Source organism: Suricata suricatta, chromosome 7 (genome assembly GCF_006229205.1).
Source record: "Suricata suricatta isolate VVHF042 chromosome 7, meerkat_22Aug2017_6uvM2_HiC, whole genome shotgun sequence".
Classification (NCBI taxonomy): domain Eukaryota; kingdom Metazoa; phylum Chordata; class Mammalia; order Carnivora; family Herpestidae; genus Suricata; species Suricata suricatta.
The window spans coordinates 41636874-41656249 of record NC_043706.1 but is presented as its reverse complement, the minus strand read 5'-3'; the positions used below and the strand labels follow the sequence as shown (position 1 = coordinate 41656249).

General features: G+C 36.6%; 1 protein-coding gene across 3 annotated transcripts in view; it reads left to right on the top strand.

The window, feature by feature from the left end:
* The window catches only part of SUPT3H (SPT3 homolog, SAGA and STAGA complex component), a 498445-nt gene that overhangs the window by 251689 nt on the left and 227380 nt on the right, over positions 1-19376 (top strand). For all 3 annotated transcript variants that reach the window (XM_029945224.1, XM_029945222.1, XM_029945223.1), the window contains exon 3: positions 6280-6364. In XM_029945224.1, the coding sequence (XP_029801084.1) occupies positions 6280-6364 (85 nt within the window). The remainder of the gene's footprint in view (positions 1-6279; positions 6365-19376) is intronic.

The window sequence follows — 19376 nt, the reverse complement described above, 5'->3', positions numbered from 1 at the left end:
GTGCATGAATATAGGGAAAATTTTAACAAAGTACCAAACAGAAAACACAGTGTTGAAGAATACAGTAACTGAACTGAAAATTTCAGTAGAGGGGTTTAACAGCAGACTAGATTAAGCCAAAGAAAGGATCAGTGAACTTGAAGACAGAACAGTGGAATTCATCCAACCAGAGGTGCAAAAAGAATGAAAAAGAGTAAACATAGTTTAAGAGACTTAAAAGACACCATCAGGTGGACTGATATTTGATTATAAGCATCCCAAAAGGAGAAGAGAGAGAAAGGGAGTAGAAAACATATTTGAAGAAATAATGGATGGAATTTTTCAATACCAGGGGAAAAAAACAGGTACCCAGATTCAGGATGCTCACAGAGTTCCAAATCAGAATCTGAAGAGACCCACACTAAGACAAATATAATTAAAGTGTCAAAGGTTAAAGACAAAGAGAAAAATCTTAAGAGCCATGTTACATATGAAGGACTCCCTCCTCTCCCACAAGACTGTCAGCAGATTTTTCAGCAGAAATTTTGTAGTCCAGAAGAGAGTGGCATGATATATTGAGTGTTTGTCTGCCTGACAAAGTTATCCTTAGGAATTGGAGGAGAAATACAGTTTCATAGCCTAGCAAAAGCTGAAGGAGTTCATAACCTCTAGACCAGCCTTATAAGAAATATTAAGGGACTTCTTGAAACTGTAATGAAAGGATGCTAAGTAGTAACTGGAAAATAAATGAAAATACAGACCCCACTGGTTAAATGTTTTAATCATATTGAGTAAATCATTTATACATCTAGGATTAAGGCTAAAAGACATAAATAGTAAAAAAATAACTACAGTTACAATAATTTGTTAATGAAATAAAGGTAAAAGGTGTACATTGTGAAAGTTAAAAACTAAAATGTAAACAGGGGAATAAACAGTATGACAACTTAAGAAGGTGTAGAGCTGATGGTGTAAGTCCCAGTCTGAGTTCAAAGGCAGTGGAATACCGATGTCTCAGCTTGCAGATAGGCAGAGGGAGTATTACTCTCTTACTCTGCCTTTTGTTCTTTTGTTCCACTCATATTGGAGAGGCAATTTGCCTTGCTCAGTTAATCTCATTTAGAAATACTTTCAGGGGTGCCTGCATGGCTCAAAGTGTCAAATTCTTGACTTCGGTTCAGGTCATAAGTTAAAACCCCACATTAGTCTCTGGGCTGATGGTGCCGAGCTTGCTTGGGATTCTCTCTCTCTCTCTCGCTCTCTCGCTCTCTCTCTCTCTTTCTCTCTCTCTCTCTGCTCATCCCTCACTTGCTCTCTCTATCTCTCTTAAAAAATAAATAAAAATAAACTTAAAAAAAAACTTTCACAAGGGATGCCTGGATGGCTCAGTCAGTTAATTTTGAGAATTTCGAGAGCGTAGAGCTTCACACAGGGCTTGATCTCATGAACCATGAGATCATGACCTGAGCCAAAATCAAGAGTTGGATACTTAACTAACTGAGCCACCCAGACACCCCCAGCTTAATGTTTAATCAAATACTTGGGCACCCCACAGCCCAGTGAGGTTAGGGCATAAAATTAACCATCACTCTATGTCAACTTGGCACCCATTTACATCTCTTTAAATTATTCTTAATCTCTCAGTAAAGGTAATAACAAGGTCCTAAATTTGCCTAACATCATAAATTTATCCAGTGTGCAGCTGAAAATGTATTAACCCCTTTCCCCAGCAGATGAGGTTAAGTCCTTAAATGATGTTTACACTTCTTAATATCCCTAACTTAAATACTATGATGTAAAATTAATGATTAAATATTTTGCTATTAATTCAGTACATTTTATGTGACATGATAAGGGAATAAGAGAGGGAGGGAAACACAATATTTGCCACACACACACAGACACACATATTGATAACAAAATAAAGAGGACATATTCATGATGATTGCAGTACTTGCTTGTTACTGGTCATATAGATAGTTGGTATTAGTAACTGCCTTTTGCCACTATCCATCCTGCATTCCCTTTGTCTTCAGCAAGCACCTCAGTTGGTTGTGGCTTTTTGCCTAGTCGAATGACCTAACCTTCATTCCCAAAGAATCTGGGCCATTAATAGTCTTTCCTGGATTAGGTTGCTGTAGTTTTCCGTTGACTTTAATCACAAGGAATGGTAATACTAAGAGGTGGCTTAAGAGATCTCCTGTACTCCAGACATTTGCTTACCTCCACTGTGGCAAACCAGTCCAGTCTGCACTTGGTAGTCAACATCAGTCACCCCAGCCAGCACAGTAACTCCTTCTTGTTGATTCAGAAGCATGAGCAATCCGAAGTGACTGAGTGGCAGTCTTAAGTTTTATTTCAATGGAATAATTGTTTTGTCAGTGGAATAAATATGAAAGCATTTCTCCCTCTCGAAAAGACTTGTAGGCCAGCAAATCATAAGGTCATGGGAACTAGAAGCAAAATTTTGCTAGTGGGTCTTTCGGGGTAATGAGTGTTGCCAGTACCATTCCACCCCCTGACTCCTGGATTTGTGAATCTTATTTGTGGGAGAACTAGCACCATATATGAGGTGTTGATTCACAGGATATTTAAATGTTCTGGAGACCTTGCCCTAGGTCTGCAAGATATTGTCACCTAGGTGGCATTGTAACTGGGTCTTCAAAAGGCCATTCCCACCGTTCCGTCAAACCAGCTACTTCTACTTCTTGATGGTGGGGAACATGTTAAGAATAGTGAATTCCATGAGCATGGGCCTAGTGCACCATTGCTTTTGCTGTGAATTGAATTTTTTGATCACAGACAATGCTATATAGAATACCAGGACAACCAAGGCATTCTGTTAGTCCACAGATGGTCATTTTGGCAGTGGCATTGCATGTAGGGACAACAAATGTATATCCAGAGAAAATGTCTCTTCTAGTAAGAACCATACCCATTCATTTTCATGATGGCAGTGGTCTAATATAATCAACATGCTGCAAGGAAAATGATTGATCACCTAATGGAGTGGTGCCATTTTGGAAACCCAGGGTTGATTTTGCAGCTGACAGATGGGCACTCAGCAGGGGCTGTAACAATGATGGCATTGGTTAATGGAAATCCATGTTACTGGGCCTTGCCTATCCTCCGTCCTTCCCCCCATGGTCACTTGGTTCATGAGCCATTGAATGTGACAGGGTGTTTGGGGCAAAAAGCTGATAGTATCCACTTGATTATTAAGATTCTTCTTTGCTGAGGTTGCCCGTGAGTATTGTCATGGAACTCTGGTAAGTTCACTTTTTTCTTGTTCAGGGAAATCTTGTCTACCTACCTTTCCCCCAAATTTCCTTCTCATGAACTTTCTAATCATGTTCCTTCTATGTTCCTTACCATTTATTTAGCCTAGCATTGACCATAGCCCATGAATCGGTATATAATTTGTCCTTTCAAATCAAAGGAACAACTAGGCATACTGTTAAATGGTTTTCCTATTGGGAAGATTTCCCTTCACCACTGTCTTTCAAGGATGCCTCAGCAGGGGACTCCAGTGCTATGGAACTACAGTTCACTTCTGGGAGGCACCTGCATATCATGCAGGACTTGTAAACCAGGACCCGAGTCTTCTTTTTTCCTGTTAACCAATCATAGGGAGATCTCAAGAGCTCATAAGTGCAGGGTAGAAGAGAAAGTGAATTCCCTGTAATCCCACCTTTTGTGTTATTCATGCCTTTTATTTATTTATTTTTCTGTTTATGTACATCAGTAAGATTGGCAATTTATATTGGAGGGGTGGAATTTATCCATTTCGCCTCAGTATCAACATATTTGACATAACATTGATAATGATATTCTGTTATTATCCATGATGTATTATGGGTAATTTCCTCAGATCTGCTGTTCTTTTTTTTTTTTTTAAGTATATTTATTTTGAGAAAGAGAGAGAGAGGAGGCCGGGTAGGGGCAGAGAGAGAGAGAGAGAGAGAGAGTGTCCCATGCAGGCTCCACACTGTCAGCGCAGAGCTCAGTGCAGGGCTCGAACTCAGTGCGAGATCATGACCTGAGCTACAGTTGGACGCTCAACCAACTGAGCCACTCAGGTGCCCCTCAGATCTGCTGTTCTGAACCCTAATTATCTTTATAGCTGAATCTCTCCACTTTTTTTTTTCATCCAAATTAATTATTGTGGTAAAATAGAAAACATAAAATTTACCACTGTATCTGTTTTTAAGTGTACAATTCTCTGACATTAAATACATTCACAGTGTTGTGCTGCCACCATCACTATTTACTGTACAGAACTTTTTATTATCCCAGACAGAAACCCTCCACACATGAAGCAAAAACTCTCCAATCCCCCTGGATATTCTATTCTCCTTTCTATTTCTATGAGTTTTCTTATTCCAGATAACTCACATAGGTGGCAACATACAGTAGTTGTCCTTTTTGTCTGGTTTATATAATTAGTGTAGTGTTTTTAAAGTTTATTCATGTAAAAGCATGTGTCAGAACTTCTTTCCCCTTTATTGCTGAATGGTTTTTCATTGTATGTATATACAACATTTTGTTTATTCATCTCTTAGTAGACACTTCAGTTGTTTCTACCTTTTGATGATTGTGAATAATGGCAGTTACGGTCACTGGCGTACATGTACCTGTTTGAATCCCTGTTTTCCATTCTTGCAGGTCTATACCCAGCAGTGAAATTGCTAGGTCATATTCTACTTCCGTGTTTAACGTTTTCTGAAACCACACAACTCTTTTCCACGGTGGCTGTACCATTTTGCCTTCCCTCCAGCAATGTACAGTATTTTGTTTCTCTATATCCTAGCCAATGCTTTCCATTTTGTTGATAGTAGAAATGCCCTTAGAAAAGCCTTATGGGTGTCCAATAGCTTCTCAGTATGGTTTTGATTTGCGTTTCTCTGGTAACTGATGATACTGAGGATCTTTTCACTGGTTATTGGCTATGTGTATATCTTTACAGTAGAGACATATTGATTCAAATCTTTCACCCATTTTAAAATTGAGATTATTTTTTCTTTATTGTTGTGTTAAAGGAGTTTTTAAAATATATTCTGGTTATTTGTCTGATCTATGATTTTCAAATATTTTTTCCCATTCTTTGGGTGGTATTTTCCCTGTCTTGTCCTTTGATGGTTTGTAATTGTGATGAATTCCAATATATTTATTTTTTCTTTTGTTGCCTGTTATTTTGGTATCATAGTATGAAACCCTTGCCAAAAAGGTCATGAAGATTTCCCCCTCGTTTAAGAGTTTTATAGTTTTAGCTTTTTAATTTAGGTCTTTGACCTATTTCAAGTTTATGTTAACATATGGTACAAAGTCAGAATCCAACTTCATTGTTTTGCATACAGAGATCTTGTTTCCCTGCATCAGTTGTTGAAAAGACTGTCTTTTCCAAATTGAGTGTTCCTGGCACCCTTACTGAAAATCAGTGGTACAAAATGTAAGGCTTTATTTCTGGTCTCTCTATTCTATTCCATTTGTCTCTCGTGCCAGCACTGCATTCTTGGTTCTTTCACTCATAGCCTCAGGTGAGATCGGCAAAGTGCCTTCCGTGGAGTAGGTACTTGCTTAGTTCACACACACTGGATATCACTAACCTCCTATTAGGTCCCTCAAACTGACCTCCTGCCTTGCTTGGGGTCTCAGCATTCTGTCCTGTCTTTTGGATACTGTGCTAAATGAAATCCAGATTATTGGCTACTATGAATAATTAGTTGCCTTCAGAATAAGGCCACTTTGGCTCCAGGGCTCTCTTATCCAGAGGAACTGTATTTTATCATCTTGCCAGCGTTCTGTTTTATCTCCTACACGCTGGTTAAAGCCTGCTTTAAATGTAAGTTGTTAACACAAGTTGTGCATTTTCAAATGTTCTTCACCAGGAAGGGGTCCTCTGCACATCTGGTCCACCATAGGAAGGTCGAGAAAAGGACTTTTAAGATCAGTAACCCATTCATGATAATCTGCTTATATATAATTAGAAATGATATATAATGGCATTTATATATATTGTTTTAAGCAACTTTCATTTTAATTAAATTAAAATTAAAAAATTTTTTAAATTAAAAATTTAAAAGAATTGCTTGTATGGGAGAAATGCAGTTCTTTGATCCATAGAAAACTGTACACCCACTCTGTTGTTTGAATGAACGATTTGTACTTTGTTAGCATTATTATAATAAATAGCTTTCACTTTTTTATTTTCTTAGTTTTACAATCCTTAGTATTGGTATGCTTAATTTTTCTTTTGTTTTCTTTTTCTTTTTTTTTCTTTCTTATTTTTTTTTTTTTTAGGTTTTCTTTAGGTGATGCTAGGAGACCTCTTCATGAAACAGCAGTTTTGGTAGAAGATGTGGTTCACACGCAGTTAATTAATCTGGTAAGAGCATATATAATCTTATTCGGTGTTTCTCCTTTCTGCTTATATTCTGATTGTAACCAGCCCCTTTTTTTTTTAAAAGATTATATTTACATTTGGAATTGTTTTCTTGTCTGCTGGGTATAATTTATATAAAATAAAATTTCACCAACCCACATGCATAATTCAGTTTTGACAACTGAATACTGTTGTGTGACTCCCAACACCATTATGATATAGAGTGTTTTCATCATCCAAAACTGTCGTCTTGTGCCCCTTGGTATAGTTAGGCCTTTCACCTACTCCCTGAGCCCTAGTCACCCTGAACTGTTTTCTCAAAACTTCTATGCATAGAATTCTCAGAGACCTTTCATCTTCCTTTTGCTAACATCTTCTGCAACCACAGTACTGTTGTCAAAAACAGGAAAGGACAGTGTAATACTTTTAATGAAATTACTGACCTTATTTCATTTCGTCAGTTTCCTTTGTAATGATCCTTCCCTGTTCCAGGAGCCAGTCTGGGACAACACATCTTACTGAGCTATCTTGTCTTAATAGTCCAATCCTTTCTAGGATAGCTCTTCGTCTTTCCTTGTCTCTGGCCTTGACACCTTGTTCAACTTACTAGACAGTTGTTTTGTAGAATGCTCTTCTTTTTTCAACCCACCTGATGTTTTCTTATGATGAGAATGTGGCTGTGCATTTTTGTCAAGAATACCACGGAAGTGATGAGTCCTTTTCAGTGCATCCTATCAATGGGATTCATGTTGTTGATGTCTTAATTGTGATCTTAACCTTGATAAATTGATTAAACGTATATATGCTAAATTTTCCCACAATAACGAAGTTGCAGGTTTTTCCTTTTTTTGTAAATAAATATCTTAGGGGAGGTATTTTGTGACTCTGCAAATATTTTCCTTCTCCAAAAACCTATGCCTATTTGTTTTAACATTCATCTGTGGATCTTGTCTGAGACAGTTATGACTGTGGTATTTACCTAATAGTGGTTTTCTGTTTCCTTTTTTCCTTTTATATTTTTTAATTGCAATTATTCTTAAAGGAATACCTATCCTTTATCACCATTTATTTATTCAGTTTTTAATGTATATTTGTATGGACTAGTGTATATTTAAGTTTTATTCTTAGAATCATTATGCGATAATATCATTGTTTTTATTGTTCAAGTTGTTACAGTGGTGGCCCTTAGGAACACTTTCATGTTCTTTTCCCACTTTTCCACCAGGTTTTTTGATCGTGTGTCCCATATGTATTAGAGATATCAATCCTTTGTGGTATATAATGCAAATATATTCTTCCATTATGTGTTATCTTTTGACTTTGCTTTTATGTATTTTTTAGACCTACAGATATATTTATTTTACATGAGCCAAATATATCAACCTTTTATTTTTTAGGAGTTTGAAACATAGTTAGAAAGACTTACTTTCTATTGCATTTGAAGAAGAATTCACCCATGTTGCCTTCCAATACTTGTATGGTTTCATTTTTAACACTTAGATCCTTAATCCATTTGTAGTTTATTCTTATTATCATGTGAGATATGGATCTAATTTTATCTTTTTTCCAAGGACTATACATTTATTTATACCATCATGTTTTATTTAAAAGTCCACACTTTCCCTAATGATTTGAAATACATCCTTTATCATATACTAAATAAGCATATTTGGGATCTATTTATGATTTTATATTTATTACCTGTACCTTATATTTCTATGCATGTGATAAAACATTTAAAATTATATAGGTGTTATGGTATATTTTAAAGATTGTTTCAATTAGAATCTCCTTGTAATTTTTCTTTCTGTGTGTTCCTGATTATTCTCGTATATTTATTTTTATATGAATGTTAATATTAGATTTTCTAGCTCTATAAAATGGCTTTTTTGGTGTTTTCATTGAGATTGCCTGAATTTATAAATCAATTTAGAGAAAGCTGAATTTTAAGTATGTTCACTCAGCCTGAGAATAAGGACTGTCTATATTTTTTCAAAACCACTTTTGTGTCTTTCATGTGTGTTGTAACATTTTTCTTCTATAGGCTTCACATATTTCTATATTTATTCCTACATGCTTGATCTTCATTGCTACTGCAAAAGGACTTTCTCTATAATAACATAATAGTTGAAAAACATCTGAAATTAAAACACATAAATCTCCAGATTCAAGGAGCTAAGCTAACTCCAAATAGCGTAAACCCAAAGAAATGCATGTTAAATTGCTATATTTAAAACACATAATATAAATCCTGAAAGCACCCAGATTTAGAAACTCCTGGTTGGCTCAGCCAGTTAAGCATCTGACTCTTGATTGCAGTTGAGGTCATGATCTCATGGTTTGTGGGATTGAGTCCTCTGTCGGGCTCTGCGCCTTCTCTCTCTTTCTCAAAATAAATAAACATTAAAAAAAGTCTTTAAAAAAAATCACCCAGATTTATTACCATAGAGGAACAATGACTTGAAAGCAGGATTCTCATTAGAAAACACAGAGACTGGAAGGAAGTGGCACAAGTTTTAAAGTACTGGCGGGGATGTGGGGCGCCTGGGTGGCTCAATCGGTTGAGCATCCGACTTTGGCTCAGGTCATGATCTCATGGTTTGTGGGTTCAAGCTCAGCATCAGGCTCTGTGCTTATAGTGAGGTCAAAACCTGGAGGCTGTCTTCGGATTCTGTCTCTCCCTCTCTCTCTGTCCCTCCCCTACTCGCATTGTCTGTCTGTCTGTCTCTCTCTCTCTCTGTCACTCTCACTCTTAAGAAAATTAAATAAAATATAAAGTATTGGATGTGGAATTTTCAATTGGCCCCTATTTTTATCTGATTCCATATTCACATGGTCTTCTCTCCTTTCTCTCTGTGTTTCTATGTATCTTTCTATCTTTAAGAAAATTACCAGATATTTACTATTTAGTATATTAAATCTATACATGCTATTATCTTCACCTCACAGTGTCATAGCTTTTCCTTTAAAGAGTTCTGTTTTTAGGGGTACCTGGTGGCTCAGTCGGTTAAGTGTCCAACTTCAGCTCAGGTCATGATCTCGTGGTTCATGAGTTCAAGCCCCACATCGGGCTCTGTGCTGACAGCTCAGAGCCTGGAGCCTGCTTTGGGTTCTGTGTCTCCGTCTCTCTCCCTGCCCCTCCCCCACTCATGTTCTCAAATAAACATTAAAAAAATTAGAAAAGAAAATAGAGTCCTTCCTTTTAAAGCAATTAAGATGCAGTCTTTTATAATTACCCACATACTTACCATGCTCATCATTTGTTCTTATCGGTCTGAGTTGCCAACATTCCCCTCAGCCTGAAAACTCTAACATCTTTCATAGTAATGGCACACCAGTGATGAATTCTCTTTAGTTTCTTCATCTGAACTTATTTATTTTTACCTCTTTTCTTGAAGTGTATCTTTTTTGTATGTGGAATTCTGGTTGCTTATCTTTTAGCTCTTATGCCCCTCCAGTGTTTCTCAGCGTACATTAGTTTCTGATAACAGGTCTGCTGTTATTCCTGTTTTCCCTTGTATTTGACATGTTGTCATTCCCTGCTGGTTTCAAGATTCTCTCTTTATTACTGGATTTTAGAAGTTTGATGTATGAAGGACTGACTTTCTTCATGATTATCTTGCTTGCAAGTTTGCTGATGTTGTTGTATCTGGAAATGAATGTTTTCCACTAATTTACAAACGTTTTGGGCCATTATTTTGTGTTGTGTGTATATTCTTCAAGTTCAGTCACGTGTGTCCTGGACCATTTGTTATTGTTTCACAAATCTCTGAGAGCCTCTTAGTTTTTCTTCAAATGTTTTCCACCCTCTGTTTAGTTGTTACTTTGTTTAACTTTGTAGTTTCTATTGATTTAGCTTTAAGTTTACTGATTCTTCTGTGAACTAATCTACTATTAATTTAGTCTATTAGTCTATTTAGTCTATAGTCATATTATTTTCTATTATACTATTTGAAATGTATCTTATTGGGCTATATCTTTTTGAACTATGGACACATGTTTATACCGTTCTTATATTTTAAATCTAGAAGTTCCAAGTTAAATATAGAAGTTATTTGATGATGGTCATTATAGTAGTTTAAACAAGAATTTGCTTATGTTTTTACTTGACAGAAATTCTTATCAGAGTATATGCTTACTTTTCCTTATCCACATGTTATTTAAATAATAATTTTGATATACTTGTGAGATTGACCCTGTCCTAATTTCACCAAATGTAAAGTTGAATGAGATACCTTGCTACAGGAAGATCTTGCTTTTTTTCTTTTTGCCATATTGTGGCATGCATTAGAGTGAGTTCTTCAGGTAGAAAGAAGAATAATAGAGAAATGGTTTTTAGAAGTTAGTTTTTTTTACCATTGTATATTTGTTGCCATTATAAATTATGTGTATGTCAATGTGTGTATGTGTTTTATGCCGTTTTGTAATTCTCCATACATTTAACTCTTAAGACTAGTTTTTTTTCTTCAATTTTTATTCTGTGTTTCTTGAGATATAATTGACAGGCAACATTGTGTGAATTTAAGGTGGTCAGTAAGATGATTTGCTATGTTTATATTGTGCAGTGATAACCCCATTCAGGTTAGTTAACACACCCACTACCTCACGTATTTAACATTTTTGCATGAATGATGAGAACATTTAATATCTCTTGTCAACTTTCAAGTGTGCAGTCCAACATCATTAACTATATTCACCATACTGTTCAGTAGGTCCTCAGAACTGATGGATCATGTAACTGGGAGTTTATACCCTTTGCCCACATTCTCCCTTTTCTTCCACTCCTCAGTCCCTGGAAGCCCCCCAGCTACTCTTTGTGAGTTCAGGGTTTTTGTTATTGTTGTTTCTCTTAGATTTTGTATATAATGAGATTATTCAGTATATGTCATTCACTCTCTGACTTATGTCACTGAGGTGAATACTCTTTTTTTATTTAAAAAAATTTTTTTAATGTTTATTTATTTATTTATTTATTTATTTATTTATTTATTTATTTTGAGAGAGAGAAAGACAGAGTGCAAGCAGGGGAGGGGCAGAAACCAGGGAGACACAATCCGAAGCAGGCTTCCGGCTCTGAGCTGTCATCACAGAGCCCATTGCGGGGCTTGAACTCACAAACTGGGAGATCATGATCTGAGCTGAAGTTGGATGCTTAACCAGCTGAGCCGTTTAGGCGCCCCCACTAAGCTGAATGCTCTCTTAAGGTTTATTTTATGGCAGGAATTGTCGGCAATTTTTGTGTGTGGCTGAATAATAGTCCTATTTCGTGCGCGCGCGCACACACACACACACACACACACACACACACACACATGCAAGACCACTATCTGTTTATCTGTGATCCACACCTGGGTGATTTCTGTGCTTTGGCTATTGTAAATAATGTCGTAGTTACATTGTAGTGCAGAGGTCTTTTCAAAGATTTTCTTTCTTTCGGTCCCACACGCAGAAGTGGGATTGCTGGCTCTTGTGGCAGTCTTCTTTAATTTTCCTGAGGAGCCTCCATACTGTTTTCCGTAGTGGCTCCACCAGCTTGCTTTCCCGCCAGCCGTGCACAGGGCGTTGCTCTTCTCCATACCCTCGCCAGCACCTGTGGCCACATGCCCTGTTGGTGATAGTCATTCTCTTCGGGATGAGGTCGTACCTCGTGGTGGTTTTGATTTGCACTGCTCTGACCATAAGTGATGTCGAGCAGCTTTCCCTATACCTGTTGGCCATTTGTGTATTTTCTTTGGAAAAAAATGTCTCTTCAGATCCTTTCCGAATTTTTAAGTTTACACGTACTTTCATATTCATGTTTTATTTGGTAATCTTTAAATCTCAATGAAAAAAACAGAGAGGTTATTATTTTTGTCTAACTTGAATGGCCAAATATAGAGAAACAATTTGTCCGAGTCATGAGCTGATTAGGTGCTAGGGTTGGGACCAGAATTGCAGCCTTCTGACTCCCTTCCACTAGTGTTGTATGATAACCCTGCATATTTTGGATATTACCCACTATCAGATATATATGGTTAGTCAGTATTTTCTCCCATTCCATAGGTTGCCTTTTCCTTTTGTTGATTGTTACTTTTGCTGTGCAACAACAGCATTTTAATTTGATGTACTCCCAGTTACTTATTTCTTACTGGTGCTGCTCTCATATCCAAAACGTCATTTCCCAGATCAGTGTCAAGGAGATTTTTATCTGTTTTCTTCGATGAGTTGTATGGTTTCAGGTCTTACATTTAAGTCTTTATTCCATTTTGAGTTAATTTTGGTAAGTGGTGTAAGATGGGGGTCCAGTTTCATTCTTTTGCATGTAATGTCCAGTTCTCTAATACCATTTATTTATTATTTTACCTAAAAGATTTTTCTAAGTTTATATATATTAATTTTGGGAGAGAGCGAGCAGGGGAGAGGCAGAAAGAGAGAGAATCTCAAGCAGGCTCCACATTGCCAGCATGGAGCCTGATGTGGGGCTCCAACCCATGAGCCCTAAGATCATGACCTGACCTGAAATTAAAATCAGACACTTAACCAACTGAGCTACCCAGGCCCCCCTCCACTACCATTTATTAATGTGTTTTCTCCATTTAGTATTCTTGCCTCCCATAATTTTAGTTCCCTGTGTATACATAGGTCTATTTCTAGTATCTTAATTCTATTTCATTCATCTGTGTGTCTGTTTTTATGCCAGTACCATTCTGATTTACTGTAGCTTTGTAGTATAGTTCAAAATCAGTCTGATGCTTTCTTCTTCTTTTCTCAAGATTGCTTTAGTTATTCAGTGTCTTTTGTGGTTCTATATAAGTTTTAGCATTTTTTTTTCTATTTCTGTTTAAAATACCATTGAAATTTGTTAGGGATTACATTGAACCTACAAATGGCTTGGAGTAATATGAACATTCTAACAATATTAACTTTTCAATCCATCAGCACAAGTGTCTTTCATTTTTTGTATTGTCTTTAATTGCTTTCGTCAATATCGTACAGTTTTCAGCCTGGTAACATTTTACCTCACTGGTTAAATTTATTTTATTCTTTTTGATGCTATTGTAAATGTGACTCTTTTATTTCTCTTTCAGATAGCTTACTGCTCATGTGCAGAAATGTAACTCATTTTTTAAATATAGTTTATTGTCAAGTTGGTTTTCATATAACACCCAGTGCTCATCCCAGGTGCCCTCCTCCATGCCCATCACTCATTTTCCCCTCTTCCCCACCCCCATCAACCCTCTCTGTTTGTTCTCAGTATTTAATAGTCTCTTATGGTTTGCCTCCCTCCCTCTCCTTACCTCTTTTTTCCCTTCCCCTCCCCCACGGTCCTCTCTTAAGTTTCTCCTGTTCTATGTATGAGTGAAAACATATGGTATCTCTCTTTCTCTAACTGATTTTTGTATGTTGATTTTTTCTGCAACTTTCCTGAGTTTATTGGTTTTAATGTTTTTTTCATGGATTCTTTATATTTTCTACATATAATATGTTATCTACAAATAGACAATTACATATCTTCCTTTCCATTTTGGATACTTTTAAAATCTTTATCCTGCCTAATTTTTCTGGACAGGGTTTCGAATACTATGTTGAAAACAAGTGCTGAGAATGGGCCTTGTCTTGTTCCTGATCTTAAAATAAAAAGTTTTCATCTTCACTGTTGCATATATTAGCTATTGGCTTGTCCTATGTGCCTTTTATTATATTGAGTTATATTCCTTCCTTACATAATCCATTGAGAATTATTGTCAAAGAGGGTGTTGAATTTTGAGAAATGCTTTTCCTACATCTATTATGAGGATCATTTGCTTTTTATCCTTCATTCTATTTACGTAGTATATCACACTTATTAACTTGTGTATATTGAACCAACCTTGGATCCCAGGGATAAATCCCACTTTATTATAGTATATGATCTTCTTAATGTACTGTTGAATTTAGTTTGCTAGAATTTTATTGAGAGTTTTGAATCTGTATTCATCAAATACATTAGCCTGTGATTTTCTTTTCTTATAGTGTTCTTATCTGACTTTTGTGTCAGCATAATGCTGGTCTAGGAAAATGAGTTTGGAAGTGTTCCATCTTCAGGTTTTTTTTGTTTTGTTTTTTTTTGTTTGTTTTGGAATAATTTGAGGATTGTTTTCTTTACTGTTTGGTAGAATTTACCAGTGAAACTGTCTGATCGTGGGCTCTTCTTTTTTGGGAGATTTTGGTTACTGCTTCAACTTCTTAGTCATGATTGGTCTGTTCACATTTTCCATTACTTCATGATTCAGTCTTGGTAGGCTGTGTGTTTCTAGGAATTTATCCATTTCATCCAGGTTATCCAGTTTGTTTTCATTTAATTGCTCATAGCTCTTTTATGATACTTTGCATTTCTGTGGTACCAGTTGTAATGTCTCCTGCTTCTTCTATAATTTTGTTTACCTGCATCCTCTTTTTCTGTCTTTGTTAGTTTAGCTACAGATTTGTCCATCTGTTTATATTAAAAAAAAAAAACCTCCTAGTTACATTGATTTTTTTTTTTTAATATTGTGCTCTGAGTTTCTATTTCATTTATTTTTGCTCTAATCTGTATTATTTCCTTCTGCTATCTTTGGGCTTAGTTTGTTCTTTTTTAAATCCTTGTGGTATTAAGTGTGTCTGAGATTTTTTTGAATTTATTTAAGAGAGAGCACAAGTCTGGGAGAGAGGCAAAGGGAGGGAGAGGGAATCTTAAGTAGGCTCCACGCTCAGCACGAAGCCTGACACAGTACTCCCTCCTATGACCCTGGGATCATGACCCGTTCTGAAATCAAGAGTTGGATTGACTCCACCCAGGAGTCAACTCAGCTACCCAGGCATGCCATTCTTTATTCTCTTTTTAAAAAATGTTTAGTTTTGAGAGAGAGAGGGAGAGGGAGTGCATGCACATGCCAGCGGGGAAGGGGTAGAGAAAGACAGAGACACAGACTCCCAAGCAGGCTTTGCAGTGTCAGGATAGAGCCCACACCGGGCCTTAGACCCACCAAACATGAAATCATGACCTGAGCTGAAATCAAGTGTAGGGCCCTTAACTGACTGAGCCACGCAGGCACCTTGCCTTTTTTTATTCTTAATGTAGGCCCTTACTGCATAAACTGCCCTCTTGGAACTGGTTTTGCCACATCCCAGAAGCTTTGGTGTGTTGTGATTTTGTTTTTGACTCTCTTCCCTTTTGATTTCTTCTTTGATCCATTGGCTATTCAAAAGAGTGCTGTTTAATTTCTGTGTATTTGTGAATTTTCCAGTTTTTCTCCTGTTACTGATTTCTAGTTCCTTACCATTGGGTTCATAAAAAAAACCAAAAAACTTGACTGATGATTTCAGTTCACAGACAGAAATGTTTCCTGCCTGGTTCTTGTGCCAACAGGACCACTTGCAGACAGCAGCTGGGAGTGCCTGGAGCCCAGTCATAGTGCTCTTTTCAGAATCCACAGAAGGACCAAGTTTGGCGAGGTTAGCTCCAGGGGCTTCTGGACAAGGCCAAGACGGGTTGGAATCAGTGCAGAGGCCATTTCAAGTTCCACACCGGGGACTGGGCTGTGTCTCTACCACCTGAGGCACCGGTGGGCATGACTTCTCCCAGGTCCTTTGATGTGTGGTGCTGGTAGTGGTACCACGGGTACACAGGGCTCTAGCTCAGCCCTCAGGGGTACAGGACTGTTTCGGGTGTGTTTCTTTTAGCTGGCAGGTAACTCTACTGGATGTAAAATATAACTGCAGTGTTGTGAGCTAACTCATGTGTCTGCTAAGTTCTTAGAACTTCTGCTACTGCTTTCTTGGCTTGGTTTCCTCTGCATCTCCTGTAAGCTTGTTCATTTCAGCATGTTTCAGCTCTTCAGAGGAAAGGAAAACATAGTAGTGAAAGGGTTTAAATATGGATACTTCCTTAACTTAGAATAGTATGCAGCCAAACACATTGTGGTGTTTTCCGTTTTCTTACTAGTTTAACTTTCTGTATTTGAAGTGTATAGCTTATATTACATATGGCAAAATTCTTGCATTTTTGCTGGTTGGTTTCAGCTCTATGTGTTTTGACAAAACACCTAGAGAGTTTCAGGACTACCAAGGCAGCCAAGATTCAGAACAGTTCTGTCACTTACCCCCCAAGACTCCCTTGTTTTACCCATTTGTATTCAAACTCCTCCTCCCTACCTCCCACCCTCCCACCCCAGTCCCAGGCCTGCCGCATTCCTTTAGGTCCCCATTCACCTTCACTGGAGCAGAATGAGAGCATCTCATAACTTTTTGTGAGTGCCTGGTAAGCAGACATAAATTTACACTGTTTTTGTGTCCATGATAGGAGTTCACTAGTGCAAAATAAAATCCATGAAACTCACTGACTTTTGTGTGTGTGTGTATTTTCAGTTTTCATTTCCTTCTCAAGACTGCCTCCAACCATTTACTTTTCAGAATTCTCAGATAGCTATTGCATGTATTATATCCAGGGTTTTTATTCCATTCATTGGGAAAAGCAGTATGGAGTCTGCTTTACTTCACCTTAACTGGCTAGTTGATGTCAGTCGTTTTTTTAAACATTGTTTTATCATCTGAGTCAATGAATCCACTTTTTCTTTATTTTGAAGATTATTTTACTGAAACAATAATTGACCTATAATATTTGTTTCAGGTGTATAACATAATGATTCAATATTTATATGTATTGCAAAATGCTCACCACATGAATGAATTCACTTTTCAATTCTTTCCTCCTTTTTCCCCTCTTTGCATCAGAGTCTTTGTACGTTTTTATCATAGCACATTTTCCCACAATGTTACCTTAGAATTCCTATTTTTGATATTGATGTAAGTAAAAATACATTGCTTCCAACTAGGGATTCACTTGCAATTATGCAAAGTAGTTTATTAATTTTAGATTTAAGTTTATCAGTTAAGCAAGAGCTTGTTTGTGCATCTTTGATGGTAGTCTCTTGATATTCTTGAAGCTTATACATCTATGTCTTTTAGTTTTAACCTGCATGTCAGAGACCTCTTTTGATAGTGTTTAAAATAATTGTTGTTTATTATTTGAAAACTACCACCTTATATCTTGATGTCATTTGGTGATATCTGGGTGTAACTCAAAACATGCGTAGGGCTTTTATATAGCTAAGTCTTTAGAAATTGCTGTTCAGAAAGCTGTGGTGTTCTCAGTGTTGCAATGTCTTTTCAGATCTACTAGTCATCGTATCTTAAAATATCCTGAGTATTTACTGTTCTAATATGTGGGCATCCCTACGGGACTAAATCTTTAGCCACATAATCTAAAATGATGTGTAAGTGGCTGCCAACTGTTCTTTGCACATGAAAGTTATATTTTTACCAATGTCCTAAAAACAAACATAAATTAAGCAACCATTTGGTTTCTAGAGTGCTGTATTCTGTTTCAAACTGTTTCTTGCTTTAATAGATCATTAGGTATTCTTTATTTCATGTATTTCTTTTATTCATTAATTTAGTAAATATTCAGTGACACTAATGTCATTATAATTCTGATACAAAGTGAATAAAAATTATCTTTCCCTTTCGGTAATAGTTTTATAATGTATGTAAACATACAGAAATTAACTTTAAACCACCTGGGTGGCTCAATAGGTAAAGCGTCTGACTTTGGCTGAAGTCATGATCTTGTTGTTCATGAGTCTGAGCCTCACATCAGGCTCTATGCTGGCAGCTCAGAGCCAGGAGTCTGCTTCGGAATCTGGGACTCTCTATCTGCCTCTCCCCTAATCTTGCACTGTCTCTCACAGTCTCTCAAAAAATAAATGTTAAAAATTTTAATTTAATTTAATATAAAAAAAGAAATTAAACCTAAAATCCAAAAGGAAGAGAATGCACATCCTTCTCCAGTGCACATTCAGCATTTTCCAAGGCAGATAATATGTTAGGCTATAAAACAAGTCTTAATAAATTTAAGAGGATTGAAATCAATATCAAGCAGCTTTTCCAACCACAGTGGTATGAAACTTGGAATTAATTAGTTACATGATAAAAACTGGAAAATGCGCAAATATATAGAGATTAAACAACTTGCTACTGAACAACCAGTGGGTCAAAGAAGAAATCAAAAGAGAAATAAAAGAAATACCTTCAGACGAATGAACATGGAAGTGTTACATACCAAAATTTGGGACACGTGACAAAAGCAATCCTAAAGGCGAGTTCATAGTGATAAGTGCCTCCCTGAAGAAATCAGACAAGTCTCAAACAACTTAAGTATACTTAATGGAAGTAGAAAAAGAACAAATAAAACCTAAGTTAATAGAAGGAAGGAAGGAACAAAGATTAGAGCAGAAATAAATGAGTCTTTAGAGACTAAAAAGACAGTAGAAATGATCAGTGAAACTAAGCTGCTTCTTTGAAAAGATAACAAAATTGACAAACTTTTAGGCTCACAAAGAAGAAAAAAGAGAGGACTCAGATAAAATTAGAAATGAAAGAGATACTACAACTGATACCACAGAAATATAAAGGATTATATAAAATTATTATAAACAGTTCTGTGCTAACAAATTGGACAACCTTGAAGAAATGGATAAATTCCTAGAAACACAACCTACCAAGACTGCATCTTGGTGAAATGGAATATCTAAACATTCCAATTACTATTAAGGAGATTGAATCAGTAATCAAAGACCTCCCAGTAAAATCGGTCAGGACCAGATGGTATCACTAGTGAAGTCTTCCAAACATTCAAAGAAAAATTAATGGCCATCCTTTTCAAAGTCTTCCAAAAAATAGAAGGGGAAGGAGTTCTTCCAAACTCATTTTATAAGGCCAGAATTACCCTCATACCAAACCCAGGCAAGGATGTCACAAGAAAACTCTAGGCCAATATCTCTGATTGGTATAGGTGCAGAAATCCTCAACAGAACATTAGCAAACCAATTCAACAATACATAGAAAGGATCATGCCCAATGAAAAGTGGGATTTATTCCAGGGATGCAAGGATGGTTCAACATGCACAAATTAGTTAGTGTGATACACCATATTAACATAGAGAAGGATAAAAATCAT